General features: G+C 44.8%; 1 protein-coding gene across 2 annotated transcripts in view; it reads left to right on the top strand.

Moving 5' to 3' along the window:
• Positions 1-17,960, top strand: part of EBF4 (EBF family member 4) — a 100,253-nt gene that overhangs the window by 7,948 nt on the left and 74,345 nt on the right. For both annotated transcript variants that reach the window (XM_072619816.1, XM_072619815.1), the window contains exons 3-5: positions 14,768-14,924; positions 15,170-15,233; positions 15,640-15,695. In XM_072619816.1, coding sequence (XP_072475917.1) covers positions 14,768-14,924; positions 15,170-15,233; positions 15,640-15,695 — 277 coding nt within the window. The remainder of the gene's footprint in view (positions 1-14,767; positions 14,925-15,169; positions 15,234-15,639; positions 15,696-17,960) is intronic.

The following is a 17,960-nucleotide window of genomic DNA, read 5'->3' as shown; positions in this document are numbered from 1 at the left end:
TCTGCCTCCTTCTTATCTCTCCCTCCCCCACCTTTCTCTCTAATATTTTTCCCCTGAGTCCTGTTCTTCTCTACATCTCTCATCTTTCCCTCTAAGTGTTAATGGCCCCTTATTCTAATGAACTATGGATTTCCATAGTGAAACACCTCAGCCTCCTGACTTCCTATCACTGACTTTGGTTCGGGGAATATGTTGGGGGTGGGGGAGGTAGGGAGCATAGTAATTTTTTCTTTGTTGAGTGGGGGAGAGCTGATGCACTGGGGTTTGCTGGACCAAACCTGGAGGTCATTAGGATCATGTTAGTAGGGAAGCTGAAGTTTGGGCTGAAGGACCTGGTTCTCAGTCCAGGGGACAGAGGGGAAAGGAGTGTTGGATGGAGATGGAGGAGAGAGACAAATACTTGTTGAATGAGAAGGCATGGGATGAGGAAGGACGATATAGGACTGTGAAGGAGGAAGGAATGGGGAGTGAACTCTAGTGATGGGGATACAGGAAAGAGGGTCGAGAAACAGGAGATATTTGGAAAAAAGGAGAGGAAAGAGAAATAGGGCAGAATTTAGGAAGGATTTAGGACAGAAGATAAGGAGGGGGAAATGAATGGGAAGATTTTAGGAGAGAACTCAAAGGAAAACAGGAAAGGTGGAGCAAGAGACATGAAAGGGAGTGAAGAGAAGATGCAGGTAACTTTTTAATCGACTCTGATTATCCTCAAGTCTGGGGCGGCTGACAGTGAACTCTCCTCTCCCGGTTCATACTCAGGTTCCTTAACAACAGTGACTGTGCCTCAGTTGCTCCACAGATAATACTGGAGGCAGGGGAATTACTTTAAAGCAGAGTGAATGCCTCTCATATTTCCCAGTGTGGGGCATTGGAGGCTCTGGCTAAGGAGGAAAATAGAAGGGAAAGAAGAACAGCAAAATTTGAACCAATGGTGGGAATTGGATAGAGGAGACAGAAATGGCAAGAGGAGGGAGAGACAGAGAGGTAATGAGAGAGAGACAGAGACAGAGGGAGAGAGAAAAAGGAGAAACACAGAGAAACACGAAGGGAGAGAGAAAAAGAAGAGAGAGACAAAGACAAGGAGAGAGGGAGAGAGAGAAAAAAGAAAGGAGAGACAGGGTAAGAGACAGAGAGAAAAAGAGAAACACACAGAGAGAAACAGAGAGGAAAGAGAGATGGAGAAGAGACAGAGACAAGGACAGGGACAGAGACAGAGAGACAGATAATGAGAGATAAAAAACAGAGACAGAAATAAGAAGGCAGGGCAGAGCAGCTTTGAAAGGAACTTGAAGCCAAGTGTCTTGGTGTGTCTGTCTCTGGGGAAGGGGGGTAGGGAATAGGATTAGGAGTAGGGAGCCAGAGACTCGCCTGTTGGGAGAGGTGCTCTCCGGTGTGATTGCTCTAGAGAGGCTGTTAGAAGGGGGCTTTTTTTTGTGTGTGTGTGTTAAATTGCTGTTATTTATAATAACCGTTTAGTCAAGAATGTAAAGAGCTGTGGAGCCGCCTCCCAGGGAACGCTTGAAGAGAAATACTGGCTCTATTTCGAGACAATTGTAGCAGACGGATGCTGTGCAGCTCTTCTCCCCTCCCTCCCTTTTTGCCCACCTCCTGGGCTTCAAGTGGGGGGGGGCACTAGTTCACAGCTGGGGGGTGGTTAGGAGATATGAATTGATTGCATAGTCTTTCTGTCACTGCCCCTGCTTGGACACGCTGTGGTATCTTAGAGATGAGAGGGAAGGTACATTTCCCTGTCTCCCCACCTTCCCCCCACCATTCCCCTGGGAGTTAGTAACTCATGGTCTCAGCTCTGGGCATTAGCATTGGTGGAGAGGGTAACAGGTACACGGGCTTCCTGCTTTTCTTGGTGTGTGACTCTCCTGAAGAAGGTGGGGAACTGATGGTAGAGGGGATGGATCCACACAAAGCATCACCCTTTCCCCTTTCTCCTCCCCTCTCTTCTTTAGATCTAGCAGGAGGTGATAAAGGGTCTAGAGCTATGCACTTGCCACAGGGAAGAATCCTGAGGGTTTGAGGCCTCTGGAACAAAGGGTCAGCCTTCAGACCTTGGGCAGAGTATATGGGAGTGTGCATGAGGAACCAGTCCTCTGGCGTATAAGAAGCACAACGGGAAAAGACTGAAGCGGGCCCTTTATCCCCACCATACCTCCACATGGACCTATAGGACCTGGACTTGTGGCTTTATTGTTGTGGAGAATTCCCAGATGAGGAAATTCCCTTCACCAAAGTGAGTCAGAACTTTCTATGCAGTTTATATCGTCGTAAAGAGTTGTCCAGGTCAGAAGTGTCAAATAAGTATCCTGAACCAGATTAAAATATCATTGGGGAACACTTAACAAAATAAATAAAAATACAGTAAAACAGAGATAGCATTAATATGTGCTTTTCCAAGTCAATATGTTCCCACAGGGAGGCTTGGATACAATTTAGTGGCCCCTGTTTCTATCTGATACCCCTGACTTACCCAGGGTCACACTTGCCAAGGCAAGAACTTGAACCCACCTTCTTCTAGCTCCAAATGCCTCCTTGTTTCCCTTGCAGGAGCACTATGCTCTTTTCCCTGACACTTGGGTTCTGGGTTATCCACTGAACCTCCTGGTCTCCCTTAGTCTGTCATCCAAAATTCTATCTAAACATATTTGGAATCTACAGGAACATCTGGGCTTCTAGTGGTCTTGACACTTGGAACATGAGACCCATGCATGTTAGGCACCTGGAGCTATCCTCCTTTTAAATTAGTCAATTTAATTTGCACCTAAGATGATTCTCCCTTGGGTGGTAGATTAGAATTTGAGGAGAGGGTGGAGGCACTCCTTTAGGGGTCACTGAGAAATGAGACAAGTGTTGGGGAGAAGCCATGTAGTGGAGGAAGGAAATGCTCTTGATACTGACCCTAAGTCATCAAGATAACTGGATAGAATGCTGGATTTAAGGCCAGGAAAGCTTGAGTTCAGATCCCACTCAGATACTTAGTAGCTGTGATTCTGGGAGCCAGCTACTTGCACTTTTCTCAGCCTCCCTGTTTCCTTCACGGAGCTGTTGTGAAGATTAAGTGAGATAATATTTGTAACAAGGGAATAACTTCAAGAGACAGCTAGGTGGCACAGTGGACAGGGCACTGGATCTGGAATTAGGAAGAGATGAGTTCCAAACCTGCCTCAGACAAACTTACTGTGTGACCCTGGGCAAGTCATTTAACCTCTATCTCTCAGTTTCCTCATCTGTAAAATGATAATGATGCCATTAGCACCTACCTCCCAGGGTTGTTGTGAAGATCAGATGAGATGTTTGTAAAGTGCTATATAAATGCTAGCTTTATTATAATTATGATCATCAAGAAAAGCTGAAATTAATTCTCAGTAGGTTGCCCAAGAGGATGGGGGGGGGTGTTTTGTATATTTTAGATTTTAATCAAAAGTAGTTAATTAAAAAAAAATCATGCTATTTAAAGGAGGCAGATTCCGTTATCTAGAAAATGGACATTAATGGAAGACTTCATGCCCTGAGGAAACAAACCAGAGATGTAAGGTAGAATTTCTTTTGTCTTTTCCTTCTCTTGAGGTCATGAGTTCCATAAGTAGGACTTCCTTTGATCTGTCCCCTTCGGCATGAAGGGGGTCTCCTCTGTTCCAGCACTAGGACCAGACCATGACTGGGGCACCTGTTCCCTTCATTATGTGCCAGTCTTTGATCATGCTCCTCAGAGTTCATCTTTCTAGACTGAAGGACCTCATCTCTTCAGCCCTTCCACAAACACCAGCTCCTTCTCCCCTGGCTTGTTTAGTTGTTCTTCTCTGGGCCTTTTCGATCAAATTAACTGTGGACAGAGGAGATACATGACCTTCTCTGAAGAGGCCTCCAGTCAAATGAGATGTGTGTGTCTGTGCCAATATCTTTGTGTGTTTGTGTTTCTGTGTGTGTTTATCTGTGTCTCTGTGTGTCAATATCTGTGTGTGTTTGTGTTTCTGTGTGTGTGTTTCCACACAGATCCAGAGTGGTGAGGATAACAACTTACACAAATGATTAGGTCACAAGGGAAATTATGATCATTACAGAGGAGAGGTGTAGGCAAATGCTTTGAGAAACCTGAGGAGGGAAGCTTTACTTTCCCCTTTTGCTTCAGGGAAAGCTTTGTGGAGAAGTCAATATCTGGATTGGATCTTGGAGGAAAAGAAGGTCTTCAATGGGGGATGTGGGGGGGATGAAAAAACAGATTAAAAACATAACTTGTCCTCTTTTCCCTCAAATCTTTCCCTCTTTCAAACTTCTCCATTGTTGCCTGGGGCATCACCACCCAGGCTGGAAAACTTTGTGTCATCTTCAATTTCTCACTCTCTCTCACCCCTCATAGCCAATCTTTGGCTGATTCTTGTTTCTACTTTCACAATATCACTTGTATAGTTACCCTTTTCTTTCTTCCACTCTCGCAGCCACCATGCTGGTACAGGCTCTTATCACCTCATGGCTAGACCATTGCAATAGCCAGCTGGTGGGTCTCCCTGCCTCGAGTCTCTCCAATCCAATCCACCCTCCACTCAGTTGCCATAGATTTATGTCAGTCTTCCTACTTAATAATCTCCAATGGCTCCCTATTACCTCCAGGATCAAATATAAAACCCTCTGTTTGATACTTAAAGACCTTTACTCCTAGCCTCTTCCTGTCCCTTCCAGACTTCCCATAATTCACTCCCCTTCACTTTCTCTGAGATCCAGTCACAATGGCTCCTCTATCTCTCAGTTCCGTGCCTTTTCACTGACCTTCACTCCCAGTGTCTGGAATGCTCTCACATTCTCTCTCTTCCATATCTCTTCCTTCAAGACTCAGCCCAATTATCACTTTCTTTACCCCCCACCCTGAGTCTTCTCTCCAAGTTACGTCCTGTGTTTACCATCTATCTCTATCTTTGTCTCTATCTATATTTCTATGTCTACTTCTACATCTATGTATCTATATCTATATCTGTCTTGTATGTACATAGTTCCAGCATCTTGTCTCCCCTGTTAGAATGTGAACTTCCTGAGGGTAGGGATCATGTTTTTTTTTTTTCTTTATATTTCTACCATACTACCTGGCACACAGTAAGCAACTCATAAATGCTTGTTGACTGATTGGGGCTGGCCCAGAAAGGTTACTGGGCCTATTTAGGGACACATAGGTAGTCAGTAGCAGAGCTAGGATTTGAGCACCAGGTATTCCAATTCCAAAGCCAGCGCTCTCACAAATCTACTGTAATGCCTCTTGTATGTAATATGGAGCCTTAAAGGCCAGGATCATCTCACATTCCTACTTAATCTGGTAAACCACGGAGAGCTCCTTGAGGTTTTTGAATGGAGAGCTCATGTTGTCTGAGGAGAGCATGAAGAGAGACACTACTAGGTTGTAGGTCAAGAACAGATTGGTGTGTGTGTGTGTGTGTGTGTGTGTGTGTGTGTGTGTGTGTGTGTGTGTATGTGTGTGTGTGTCCAAAAGAGATCTGAAAATGCACCACCTTCCTTTCATTTCATAGGTAGGGATTATGCTGTGTATCATGTTGGACTTTTTTCAATGTGTTAGTTTCCTGAACTGTTTTGGTTTTTTCTTTTTCTTTTTCTTTTAAAGAGATGGGTCTTTGGAAGAGGGAAGGAGGGATATATTGGGAAATGAAGGTGGTGTAGAAACAAAAGCTCTTAATAAAAATGTTTAAAGGAATAGATTGGTGAATTAGATGGAGTATGGGAGAAAAACCAGTTAAGGTCTAGGTGAAAAGAGATGAGGGCTTAAGCTCTGTGGGGGACAACAAGATTGGCCCAGGATGGATTTAAGAAATATTGTAGAGGTCAAAGGGCTTGGCGATTGATTATCTGAGAGAATAAGAGAGGCAGGAGTCAAAGGGGACTCAAGTTGTGGAGCTTAGCGATTGGATAGTGATAGAGCCAATGAATTAGAGAAGAAAGTAGAAAAAGCAGAAAGAGAGAGGAGAAGATGAGGAATTTCGTTTTGAAGTTGTTCAATCTGTGACTGGGACATCTTGGCAGAGATGTTTGGTAGGTAGTTAGGCATGAGGCCCTGGAGCTTGAGAGAAACGATAGAGATAAACACTTGGGAGTTATCCGTGTAGGAAGGCAATTGATATTATGGGAGTGAATGAAAAAGTCAAAGGGAACATGGACAGTGAGCAGACAAGAAAGAACTAAGGAGAGAAGCATGGAAAACACACCCACCTTAGGGTGCTGTGAAAAAAAAGCAAAGTCACTCAAAGAGGAGAAACCATAAGAGGGTAGTGTCACAGAAAAGGTTGTGGGGATGATAAGAACTGGGTAAAGGCTGTTAGATTTAGTGATAAAGTGGTCGTTAAGGACCTTGGAGAAAGCAAGTTCAGTAGGATCAGAGGGCATGGAAGTCACATTGGACACTCCAAAAGAGGAAGCTTGGGGTAGTGGAAAGAGTGGATCTGGAGTGAGGAAGATCTGGGTTCAGTCTTACCTCTGACATTTATTAGCTGTGTGAAATTGGGCTAGTTAATTATCCTTGTAGCCTCAGTTTCTTTGTCTGTTAAGTGGAGATGATAATGTTGTACCAAATGAGATAATGCATATAAACTGGTTGCAAAACTTAGCTATAAACATGTCAGTCATTGTTTCAATTTTTAATTAAAAATAAAGATAATAAAAATAGCGCCCATCTCATAGGGATGCTGTGAAACTCAAAGGAAATAACCTATGTAAAGCTTTTTTTTTTACCAACTTAAACAGCTTAAATGTGAGCTATTATTATTATTTATTGATATCTTCTGTTTTTATATCATCTTCATTTTTGAATATTTCTTTACTCCTCATCCCTACCCAAAGAGTAAAAAAAAAAAAATAAAAGAGGAGAAAAAAGGAGATCAATAAAACTATACATCAGCTAAGTCTGACAGTGTATGTCATATTCCACTTCTGTAGAGAAGGGAAGGAAATGCATTTTCTCAACTCTTCTCTAAGGGCCAGGCTGATCATTGTTTTCATATAACGTTCAGTTTCATTTTTTGCTTTCTTTCTATTTTCATTTCATTTGTTTTTTTCATTTCCATTTCTTTTATTATCCCATTATATTTTCTAGCTCTGGGGACCTGAAGTACATAGAAGATCCTGGATATGAACTTTCTATGGCTTGCACAAGGAGAAAATGGTTTTTGTTTTTGTGTCCAAATCTTTTCCTAATGAGCCCCCACCCTTGACCTTGTATTAACTAAAGCAGCACTCAATATTTTTAGGGAATAGCTTTTTATACCTCTAACATCCCTTTCTGGAGTCATGACTGAGAACTTAGAGTCCTTCATTCTAAGTGTATTGTCAAGAGGTGGGAGGTATAATGGAGGGAGGGGGAGGAAGAGAGAGAGAAAGAGAGAGAGAGAGAGAGAGAGAGAGCACACTGGCCATGCAGTGGAGAAAACCTCTGCTGTAGGGCCACATTGTGACCCTGAACAAGTCACTTGACCTCTCCATGCTTCAGGAAACTCATTAAGAACACAAATTCGCAGAGCAGAGCTGATGTGTAATGGTAGAATGGGTTTCTAACCCACTGAAATTCCCCATCCAATCCCCATCTCTTTTTCCCCTTTCATTCCTTCATGCTATAGCTCATCACTCCCTTTTTTGCCTGCTTACTGGGACCACTCAGAAGAGTACAGAGTCCTCAGGAACCCTGGAAATTCTTTGGTCCCTTTATCCTCCAGACCATTATAAAGGTGTTGGCTAAACCTAGTCCTTGTTCTGGTCTCTGGGGATAACAACAATCATCTTTTTAGATTTCTTTAACTAGAGAAGCACCAGGCTTTCTATGACAAAACATTCACCCACCTCTCAAACACACACACACACACACACACACACACACACACACACACACACACACACACACACACACACACACACACACCCTATCATATACACTAACACCTACACATATTTCAAAGCACTATGCATGTGTATCTGTGATGTTTCCTTATCTCCCTGTCTTTTACTCTTTCTGCATCCTTTTCCCTCTTTCTCATTATTTCTCCATGCCTATCTTCATCCCTTTCACATAAATGGGAGGATGTCTTGAAAGAAAAACCTCTCTGTTTGCTGCGGTTTCCTCAGGCATATCTTTTGCCTTTCATTCTAGTTTGTGACTGGGGAAGCTGGGTACAACAGCTAGGGGGCTAAAGACCTATTTCTGCCTTGTGTCCCCTGTCTGGGTTTGTTTAGTCACCCCCTCCCACTCCACCTCATAACATTCTCCCCCCTCCTCTGGAAGTGTAGACCCGAGGGGGCAGGCTAAACTGAGCCTCTGGGTGGGACTGAACATTTTATCATCCTGTGATTCTGCAGCCCTCCTCCCCTCCTCTTCGTATCCTATGCTCAGACACATATGGACATATGGCATCCCCTCTCCTTTCTTTCCTTCTTCATTCAAACCTCCCCTTGAATTGTCTTCCTCTGACTTGAGCTCCTCATTCTCTCTACTCTTACAACTGTATTCCGCCCCCCCCACCTCCCTCCCAGGGGCCAGAGTTGGCTGTCTAGGGGGTCTTAGCAAGTTGTGTGGTCTGCCTGGGAGATGCTGCTGAGTTCCCCTGGACTAGGCTAACACAGGAGGGGGTGGTGCATGTGTGGATTGAAGCCAAAGCCAGTTTGACCAGGATAATGAAAATGCAATCAGAGTTGGGAATCTTGGGGATTTGGGAGGAGAGCAAAGACACACTGGGTGTCTCAGGGTGCAAAGGTGAGGGAGGCCAGGTTGCTTGATCTGCCTTCAGACTCTTGTCTGTTCATATTCTTTGCTTCATTCCTGGCTGAATGCTTAGTGGGGAAGGATGTGGAAGGAGTTGGAAGAGAAATCCTTTTATACTTCTGCTGGATTGGGATGATGGCATCTGTCATCCTCTCCACTCCTCCACCTCCCCTTCCCTCCCCTATGTGCACAGATCTCTGTTTGGACTCTGATAATAGGCAGAAGAGAGAATGTATCTCCTCCCTCTCTCCCTTAAGACTTGGTTGCTCTCAGAACTGTGGAAGGTTTCCCTATTATTCCAACTCCCTTTTACTTCCTGGTCTGTGGTGAAAGGGAGGTTCCCTAAGTTAAATAAGGGGCAAGATTTTGCTTTGGGGCTCAGGCCCGGACTTCTTGGACCTTGTCTCTGGTTCCTAGAAAAGGAACAGGACAGGACTGTCAAAGTTGCAATGTCTTCCCCACTCCTTGGGAGTGGACTCCAGACTCCATGGGCCAAAAGTAACTATGGAGCTCTTGGAGAAGATACTGTCCCTCCTGTGCCTCAGTTTCTCTATATTCTTCTAAGGGATTCTCTGTTTCTTAGTCTAGCATACTGAGTTTTATCTCTTGCTTGATGGAAGCTGTTGGTGGGGAGAAGAGTGATCTCATAGCTTCAGGGGAGGTAGGGGTCTCTCCAGAGACTAAGGCTGGGGAATTATAGCTAGCAAAGGGATTGAGTGTTGTTCTCCAAGATGAACAGAAGCCAGGCTGGTCTGGTCTCAGGGGAGGGTAGTAGAGTAGTAGAGTGTATGATGGTTTAGTCAAACCTCATTAATTTGTCCTCCACTAATTCAGCATTAGATAGAACTTGCAATGGGCTGAGCTGCTGAAGTTTCTACCTGGGATGTCTAGGAGGCAAGAGTTTACAGGTGAAGAACAGATAGTTGAAAGTTCTCAAGGTCTAAGCAAGAGGGAAGGAGTACTGATGGTCAGCCCAGAGTTTCCTTTGTTATGTTATCCCCTGGAAAGGTGAGGAGGGCCTCCAGTGCTTTAGGTGAATGCTCTGGGGAGGATATATCAGGGCATAGGCACAGAAGTCACAGAAATCCAGAGACAGCTGGGTGGGCTGCTGCTGGTATGGCTGAAGGAAAGGAGAGAATGCTCCCAAGCATATACCTGAGCTAGCCAAGTAAAGAGAAGAACCCAGCTTAAGGTCTTTCCTGATGTGTGCAAATAGACACACCATTGGTGCCTTTCCTAACTCCCCTGACACTCCTATGGAAACTCCTTCTTTCTGATTTGGTTCTTAACGCTCTTTCCATGGTGGGCAGGGTGTGTGCACTCCTCTGCCCTGCCCATTCCACCCCCAGATTCCCTTGACTATCCCCATAAATGGCTCTGAGACCAGCAGTGGAAAAGTTGAAAGTGCTTTGAGGGAGAGAAAGTGAAGGTGTAGAATTTGGACAGCTAAGAGGAGATAGTGTATTGGGTTTAGAATAAGGGAAACCTGAATTTGAATTTTGCATCAGGCTTTTACTGTATGATGGACCCTGGGCAAGCACCTTAACCCTCCAGGCCTCAGTTTTCTCTTCTGTTAAATGAGGATAATAATAGCACCTATCACACAGTCTTATCATGAAGATCAAATGGATAATATATGCAAGGTGCTTTGCAATAGTTAATGCTATATATATGCCATTATTTTTATAATATTGTTAATATTAATAATAAAAATAAAAACTCTTTCTCAGTAGTTGTGAAGTGAAACTAAGCTGGGGGTCTGTCTGCTCTCCATTTTGCCCCTTCTAAGAATTTCCTAGCCTTAGGCTCCCTCTGGGGACCTTCCTGGGACTGGGCTTCAGGCTAGAGGCAAGGGTAGAAGGGGTATGTATGTGTGGGGTGTGGAGCTGGAAGCTTTTAGGTTGAGCCTCATTAGCATATTCATAAATAATAATCAGAGTTAATAAAGAAGCCATTATGACTTTAGGTAGCATCTCCCTTACCCATCCCTTCAGATTCCAGGCCCCAAGAATGGGCCAGTCCAGCTATAGACAGAGGCAGAAAAAAGGTTGAAGATGGAAGGGAAGGCAGGAGACAGATAAGCCCAGGCCTTTGGGGCAGAGAGTGGAAAGAAATGGAGACTCTACAATTCATAATGTCCTTAGGAAGGGCTGGGGTATGAGGCCTAGGGCAATGACCAGAGAGAGCAGAAGAGGAAGGCAGGGCTTCACAGGTCATCTCACCTAAATCTCACCTTTGCAAAATCCTCAATAAGTGGTCATCGGCCTTTCACTTGAAGATCTCAAGTGAGATGGAGCCCACCACCTTCCAAGTCTTTCTTTCTTGCTTCAGGGTAGTTCTAATTGCTTAGCAACCTTTTCTTTTTACCAAGCCCCTCCCCCAAACTGCCTCTCCCACTGCTACCCCTTCTTCCTAATTCTGCCTTCTGGGGCCAGGCACAGTAACTTTAATCCCTTGTGTCTTGTGCCAGTCCTTCAATTACTTTTAGATGACTATCATGTACTAAGTCTTCTCATTTCTAGGCTAAACGCCCTTCAGCTGCAGACAACAGGCGAGGACCTGGAGACCTATTTCCATCCTCATTGGGCTCTCAATCCCCCAAACGGTAGTCTGGCCAATTTTTCCATTCTTCTCCTTATAGCTTTGGATGGCATGGTCTTTGCCATCTTGATGGCCCTTCTTTGGAGGCACTCCAACTTATCCATCACAGCCCAAGTTCTGGACATAGGCTTCTTTTTTTTATTAGTTAATTTATTTCTTTTTAGTTTTCAACATTCACTTTCATAAGTTTTAAATTTTCTCCCCCTCCTCTCTCCCTCCCCAAGATGGCATGCAATCTGATATGGAGTCTACACATGCATTCCCACTAAACACATTTTCCCATTAGTCATGTTGTATAGAATTATAACGAATGGGAGAGACCGTGAGAAAGAAAACAAAGCAAAACAAAAAAGAAAATAATCTGCTTTTCCCTGCATTCCTACTCTATAGTTCTTTCTCTGTATGTGGATGGCATTTTCCATCATGAATCCTTTGGAATTGTTTTATATCCTTGCATTGCTGAGAAGGGCTAAGTCTATCAAAATTCGTCATCACACGCTGCGGCTGTTCCTGTGTACAATGTTCTCCTGGTTCTGCTTACTTCACTAAGCATCAGTTCATATAAGTCTTTCCAGGTTTTTTAGAAGTCCACCTGTCTGTCATTTCTTATAGCACAATAGTATTCTGTTACATTCATTTACCACAGTTTGCTCAGCATTCCCCAATTGATGGGCATCCTTTCAATTTCCAGTTCTTGGCCACCACAAAAAAATCTGCTCTAAAGAAGTGGAGTGTTTCTTCATTCTTTTAAAAGGCATCAAACTAGGTGTTGATATACAAAGACAAAATAGAAACATCACAGAAGAACATGGACAAGAGGGAGAGGATGATCCATAGGGGTACAAGGGGTACCACTGGTTCATATTAACCCTACACTATTATAAAACTGCAATTAATAACAACTGTATGTAGCTATGTGCTCTCTTTTTGAACTCCAAGGTGTAAGATGTCACATTTATCCCTACTGATGCTATCTAGGCCTTCTTCTGAGTTATTGATTAAAAAAAAAATTTGGGCAGCTAGGTGGCATAGTGGATAGAAAATTTGTTCTGGAGTCAGGAGGACCTGAGTTTAAATCTGGCCTCAGATAGTAACTATCTGTGTGACCCTGGGCAAGTCACTTAACCCCAATTGCCTCCCTCTCCCCCAAATAAAATAAATAAAAATCTTAAAGAAACCATTCAACAGCATTGGGCCAAGGAGAAATTTCACTGGAGATGGCCTTCCAAGTTAACATCCACTCTCATGGCTACTCTTTGGGCTGGGTCATTCAGTCACTTATGAATCCCATCTATATTTTCCATGAGGGTAGCAGGAGCATCTGGATGGATCTAGAAGTCACTCAATGAGTTTCCACTTAGCACTCTCTCCTTTCCTGTACATGTTTACCCCAGACCTACAGAGCTGGGGCCTCTGACTGCTGCCTGACTTTCCCCACTATTCCGGGACTGGTTTTTAATGAGAACAGAAGAAAACCTCAGGGTGTCTTTGCCAGAGCTGGGATATTCCCCTTAGCTCAAGAGTGGGCATCCTCCCTAGTTGCCTACTTCAGGGGCCTTAAAATTGCTTCCTCCCACCTCATGTAGCAATGCCTTCATTGAATTCCTCCTTCAGGGAGGGGTCACAGGAATCTGGGGGAAGTAAGGAGGGTCCTGGTTGGGAGAACACCTTTTAGTCTAGGACTTCCTCATGAGAGCTAGCATTTATATAACGGTTTAAAGTTTCCTATGCGTTGTAATATAAGTTCTCATTTGATCTACCAACCTTGTATAGAAAGTGCTATTACAAGGTCCTATTATTATTACCCTCATTTTACAGATAAGGAAACTGAGGCAGAGAAAGGGAATCACACAGTTAGAAAGTCTCTGAGACAGAGTTTAAACTGTGCCACCTTGCTGTCTTAGGTGCCAGCTATGGAGGAGTTTGGAAGGGAGAGGCTATGAGAGTTGGAACTCAGAATTGGTCCTTTCCTTATCTCTTTCCTTTCTCATCCCTGTGGTCCCAGTCTGATGGCTTCAGTCCCCCCCCCAACCTCCCTTTTTCTCCAGTGGACTAAGTGCTAGACAACATCCATTCCTTACATTTAGCCTAAGCTGGTGTTCCCCCCACCATAGCCTCTTCTTCTTGCTTCTGGCGAAGTTGGGCTGAAAGTTTGGCCAGCAGTTTACTAAGGTGTTCATAAGCCTTGGCTTCTAGAGTGGGTTGGCCTTGCACCCCTCTCTCTTCCTCCATATCCTGAGAAGTAGGAACTGTCTTGTGCTTCTCTCCTGGCTCCATTCTGTTGCCTTCACTGCGTGCTCTGCAATAACTTCCTATCAAATGCCTCTACATCTCTCTCTGATCCTCTGGAATCTGCTCACTAAACTAGGCATGGTGAGAACTGGTGAGATCTTTGTTTGCCTCCTGCACAGATCACCAAAGGCCACTCCATTTCCAGGGTCATGGTAGCATCAGCCTATTCCCAGACTTATCCATTCATCTCCTGGCTTCCCTTGATCTTGACCCCGATGGCCTCTTAAAGCCTTTTGTCTGTATCTGTCCCCTCTGAACTGACCCAGAAAACGTACATGTACTCTAGTCACACAGGCCCTAATGCTTCCTTTGGGCAAGAGCTGTGTTCCTGAATAGTTATCCATAAAGCAGTTTGTGGTAAATCCAGCTGCCCAGGGAGCTGTTAGGGAAAAGCCTGCTGGGAAGGGAACTGCTTAGTAATATGAATGAATGATCACAGACATTTAGAGAAGCTGAGCTGAAGCCTAGCTCCTTGGAGGGCTGAGCCTTCATGTATCACTGAGGGGAGCTTTGTGGGGCAAAGGGCTCGTCCGTACCCTGTGATCACAGGCTCCCCTAAATGACCCTCACCTCTTAGAACAGAGATCTTTGCACTTAGCCAGCATCTAATAAAATGTCTATTGAATGAATCTATTAGTGAATGAATGGTAGGAGGAAGGAAGGAGGAAGAAGAGAGGGGTGGTGATAGAGCTGACCCAGAATGAATATCCTTCTCAATTTCTGACTCCCTACATCCTTCCCCAAGGCCGTGTAGTGAAGTGGCTAGCAAGAGCCCTGGGGGATTCAGGAAGACCTGGGTTCAAGTCAAGATTCTGATACATTCTGGCTTTGTGACCCTGAGTCAGGCTTAACCTCTCAGTGTACTAAGCAACAAAGACTGTACATTGTACATTAGGTGGTGATCTGTATTAGTAGGAGGAATTTCCTCACCAGGAGTTCTGTGAAATCACCAGTTGGGAAAAAAACAAAACAATCCTCTGTTCATTTAGATTCAATTTTTCTTGAAGTCTTCAGACCTAGCTTAGAGAATGGACTGCCTGCTCTGGCCACCTCATCTCTCTCACCAATGAAAGTACTGGAAGCCCAGGCTGACACCTCCCCTTTTCCCTGTCCCCACAGTGGTGTGGGCCTGGCTCGGGCTCACTTTGAGAAGCAGCCACCTTCCAATCTCCGAAAATCCAACTTCTTCCACTTCGTGTTGGCCATGTATGACCGGCAGGGACAACCGGTGGAGATCGAGCGCACAGCCTTCATTGACTTTGTGGAAAAAGAGCGGGTAAGGGAAGCTGGCAGTTAGCCTGGCTCTGTGTATGAACTCTTCATTCTTTGGAAAACTTTTAGAGCCAGCCTGGGGTGGGGAGAGTACTGTACATGGCCAGAGATAGCAGCCAGGAGGGAAAAGGTCTTGGGTCTGTGGGAGCAAGTATTTCCCCCGCCCAGGTTACAGCTGAGCTGGGCTGAATGTTGGGGGAATTCTCCCTGACCCTCATCCTCAGTACTTTCTCTCTCCTGTCTCTGCAGGAGCACAGTGGAGAGAAGACCAACAACGGTATCCATTACCGACTGCAGCTACTGTACAGCAATGGTGAGTTGTCCCGGTCCTAGCCTTCCCATCCTAGCCTAATCTTTCCTGGCTTGCCTAGTTCAGCCTGTCCCCTTTCCTCCTGCCCTGCTTCCTTCCTTCATATCCGGCTCAGTTACATCCTGCCCTGCTTCAGACCAACCTTCCCTGCTTTCCCATCCTATCATAGATTGACCTCCCCTAGCCCATCCTTCCCTGTCCTAGCCTGTCTTGTCTGGGCCCTTATTGCTTGCCCTTCCCAAGGGGGAATGGTTTCAGGCTGGCTGTAAATGTCATGTGCATATATAGTCTCAGGACTTCTTTAGTCCAGGTCCTGGGAGGGAGGTGAAGAACCCTGAGACTTCAAAGAATCCCCTTTTCTTGGCCATCCCAGTCAGACCTGATTCTTCTCCCTCCTTTCTGTTCCCAGGAATTCGCACTGAACAAGACCTATACGTCCGGCTCATCGACTCCATGTCTAAGCAGGTGAGCTGGTGGGAGAAGCCCATTCTGTTCTCCAAGTCTCCTCCTTTTGTTTGGGGGCCTCTTTGGAGGTGGATTGTGTGGTCACAAGCCTCCCAAGGTCATTCTGACCCCAGCTCAGCCCCCAGAAGACAGGTTCCTGCTCTCCCTACTTTTACCTTTCTGCAGTTTGCCCAGCCCCCCATCTCTGACACCAGAATTTCCACTTTATTGAGCGTTTACTATGTCCCAGGTACTGTCCAAGGTGCTGAGAAACTACAAGCCAAAAGATGAGACTGGATCTCTGCCCTCCAGCAGGATATAATCTACTTGTGGAGACCAGATGTGCATAGAAATAATTACAGAACAATATAAGACATCACACAATTAAGCCCTAAACATTGTAGTACTGACAATAAGTGCTGATGACTGCTTTGAGGGGCAGGGTAGGGTTGGAGGAAGGTTGGTTACTAGAAGCAGGAAAAAGATAGTGGGCTCAGAATCACAGGGGTACAGGATTTAGAGCTGGAAGCAGCCTTAGAGATCAGTGTGTCCAATCAATCCTCCCTCATTTTACAGAGGAAAAAACCAAGGCCCGTAGAAATTGTGACCTGCTCAGGGTATTTTAACTCAGGCCTTTGAATCTAAGAGTAGTGCTTTTCCAAAAAATGTTGTTTTAATTCACTATCAGCATAGGAGAAAGCATGCAAAAGTCCCGATGCACAGAAGAGAAGAAAAATGATTGTAATGAGATTGTAAAAAATTGTATTTACAGATTTTTTTAAAATGTGAATATCAGTTTTAACAAGCTAGTAACTAAATAGTCCTGTTTGTGTCCATGTTCCCTTCTGATTTTTTTGTCCTTCCGTGTGTTTTTCTGGGTTTCATTAATGTTGATATAATTATTTGCTTAGTTGTAGTCAGTGTGTGTATTGTTGTCTAAGTGCTCTCTGTGTTATATTGCGCTCAGGAGACTAGGGTTCTGGTCTGAGCTCTGCCACTGACCAGCTGGGTGACCTTGGGCTGGGACTTACTGGGGAAACTCTCCTTCTGGGCCTGCCCATTGCCTCATTTACTTCCATTACAATCAAGAGACTGTCTGGATTACTATTTGGCTGTGTGCTAATCCCAGGATGGTTGGGGGAGGGACAGGAATAGTGACAATGAGAAGCCTGGTGGGAGAAGGCCTCTTTTCTGAGGCCTTTCCCCCTTTCCACCTTCCTTCAATGTTGTTTCCTAGTACCAAGGAAGAAGAGACAATGAGAGGAGATAAAAGTGAGGAGGGAATATGAGATCCTTTCTTCAGTTGACAATCTCCAGTTGCCTACTATGGGTAGAGTACTGGGCTAGGTCCTGGTGGGGGGAGGGGGAATTCAGAGATGAAGAAGTCACTGCTTTAGGATCCTATAGCCCAGTTGAGGAGACAGATACATAAAAGATAATAAAATAAGGCAGGATCTGCAAAGTGCCCCATGAAGACCTTAAGGGATCTCTGGTAGTCTGGAACAGTTGGAGAAGGTTTAGAGATGGGGTTGTATGGGGTTGTTCTAAATTTGGACTTTAAATGATGTCAGGATTTAGCTATATAGGGTGGTGTTTTTTGGGGGAAAGGAGCAGACCACTTTGAGTGGAATTTAAGGGTCTTGTAAGGGAATAGTAGGAGGAGCCACTGAAGACATGTGATCAGAGTCATGCTTAAGGAGGTTAAATGTGGAAAGAGAAAGACTAGAGACAAGGAGATATTAGCTTAGGCAGAGAGGGAGTCATGAGGGCTGTCAGTCCAGGGTGGCATCAGTGGAAATGGAAAGGGAGGGACAGATGAGAGAGATACAAGACTCAAGTCATTGATTGAATTTCAATGATAGAGAAGAGTCTGGGAACTAAAGATGCCTTAGGGCTACTGAGTCAGAGTGTGTGGGAGAATGACGCCAGCATCCTCTGAAAGAAGGAAGTTAGAGGTGGGACAAACTTGGGGTGAAGATGATGCCTTGGATTTTAGCTATGTTAATAATAAGCACACAGCAGAAGTGCCCACATAAAGCCAGTGTTCAGATAATCTTCTTGCCAATGGCAGTGCTGTCATTGGGGCCACTTTGACAATCTAGACAGCAAGGAGAATGGGGGCAGAATGGCTGGGCTGGCAGAGGGAGAAGGCAAGGGGTTGGGGGAATGACTGGTCAAAGCTGAGAACCAGAATTTATATCTGGTTTGGGGAGTTTATAGTCCTGTCTCCCCTCACTTCAATTCATGGGGTGACGCAGGGAGAAGGCTCTTTATTCCCCTACTTTT

This window comes from Notamacropus eugenii, chromosome 6 (genome assembly GCF_028372415.1).
Source record: "Notamacropus eugenii isolate mMacEug1 chromosome 6, mMacEug1.pri_v2, whole genome shotgun sequence".
NCBI classification, from domain to species: Eukaryota; Metazoa; Chordata; class Mammalia; order Diprotodontia; family Macropodidae; genus Notamacropus; species Notamacropus eugenii.
The sequence above is the reverse complement of the archived record's forward strand: the minus strand, read 5'-3'. Positions and strand labels throughout refer to the sequence as shown.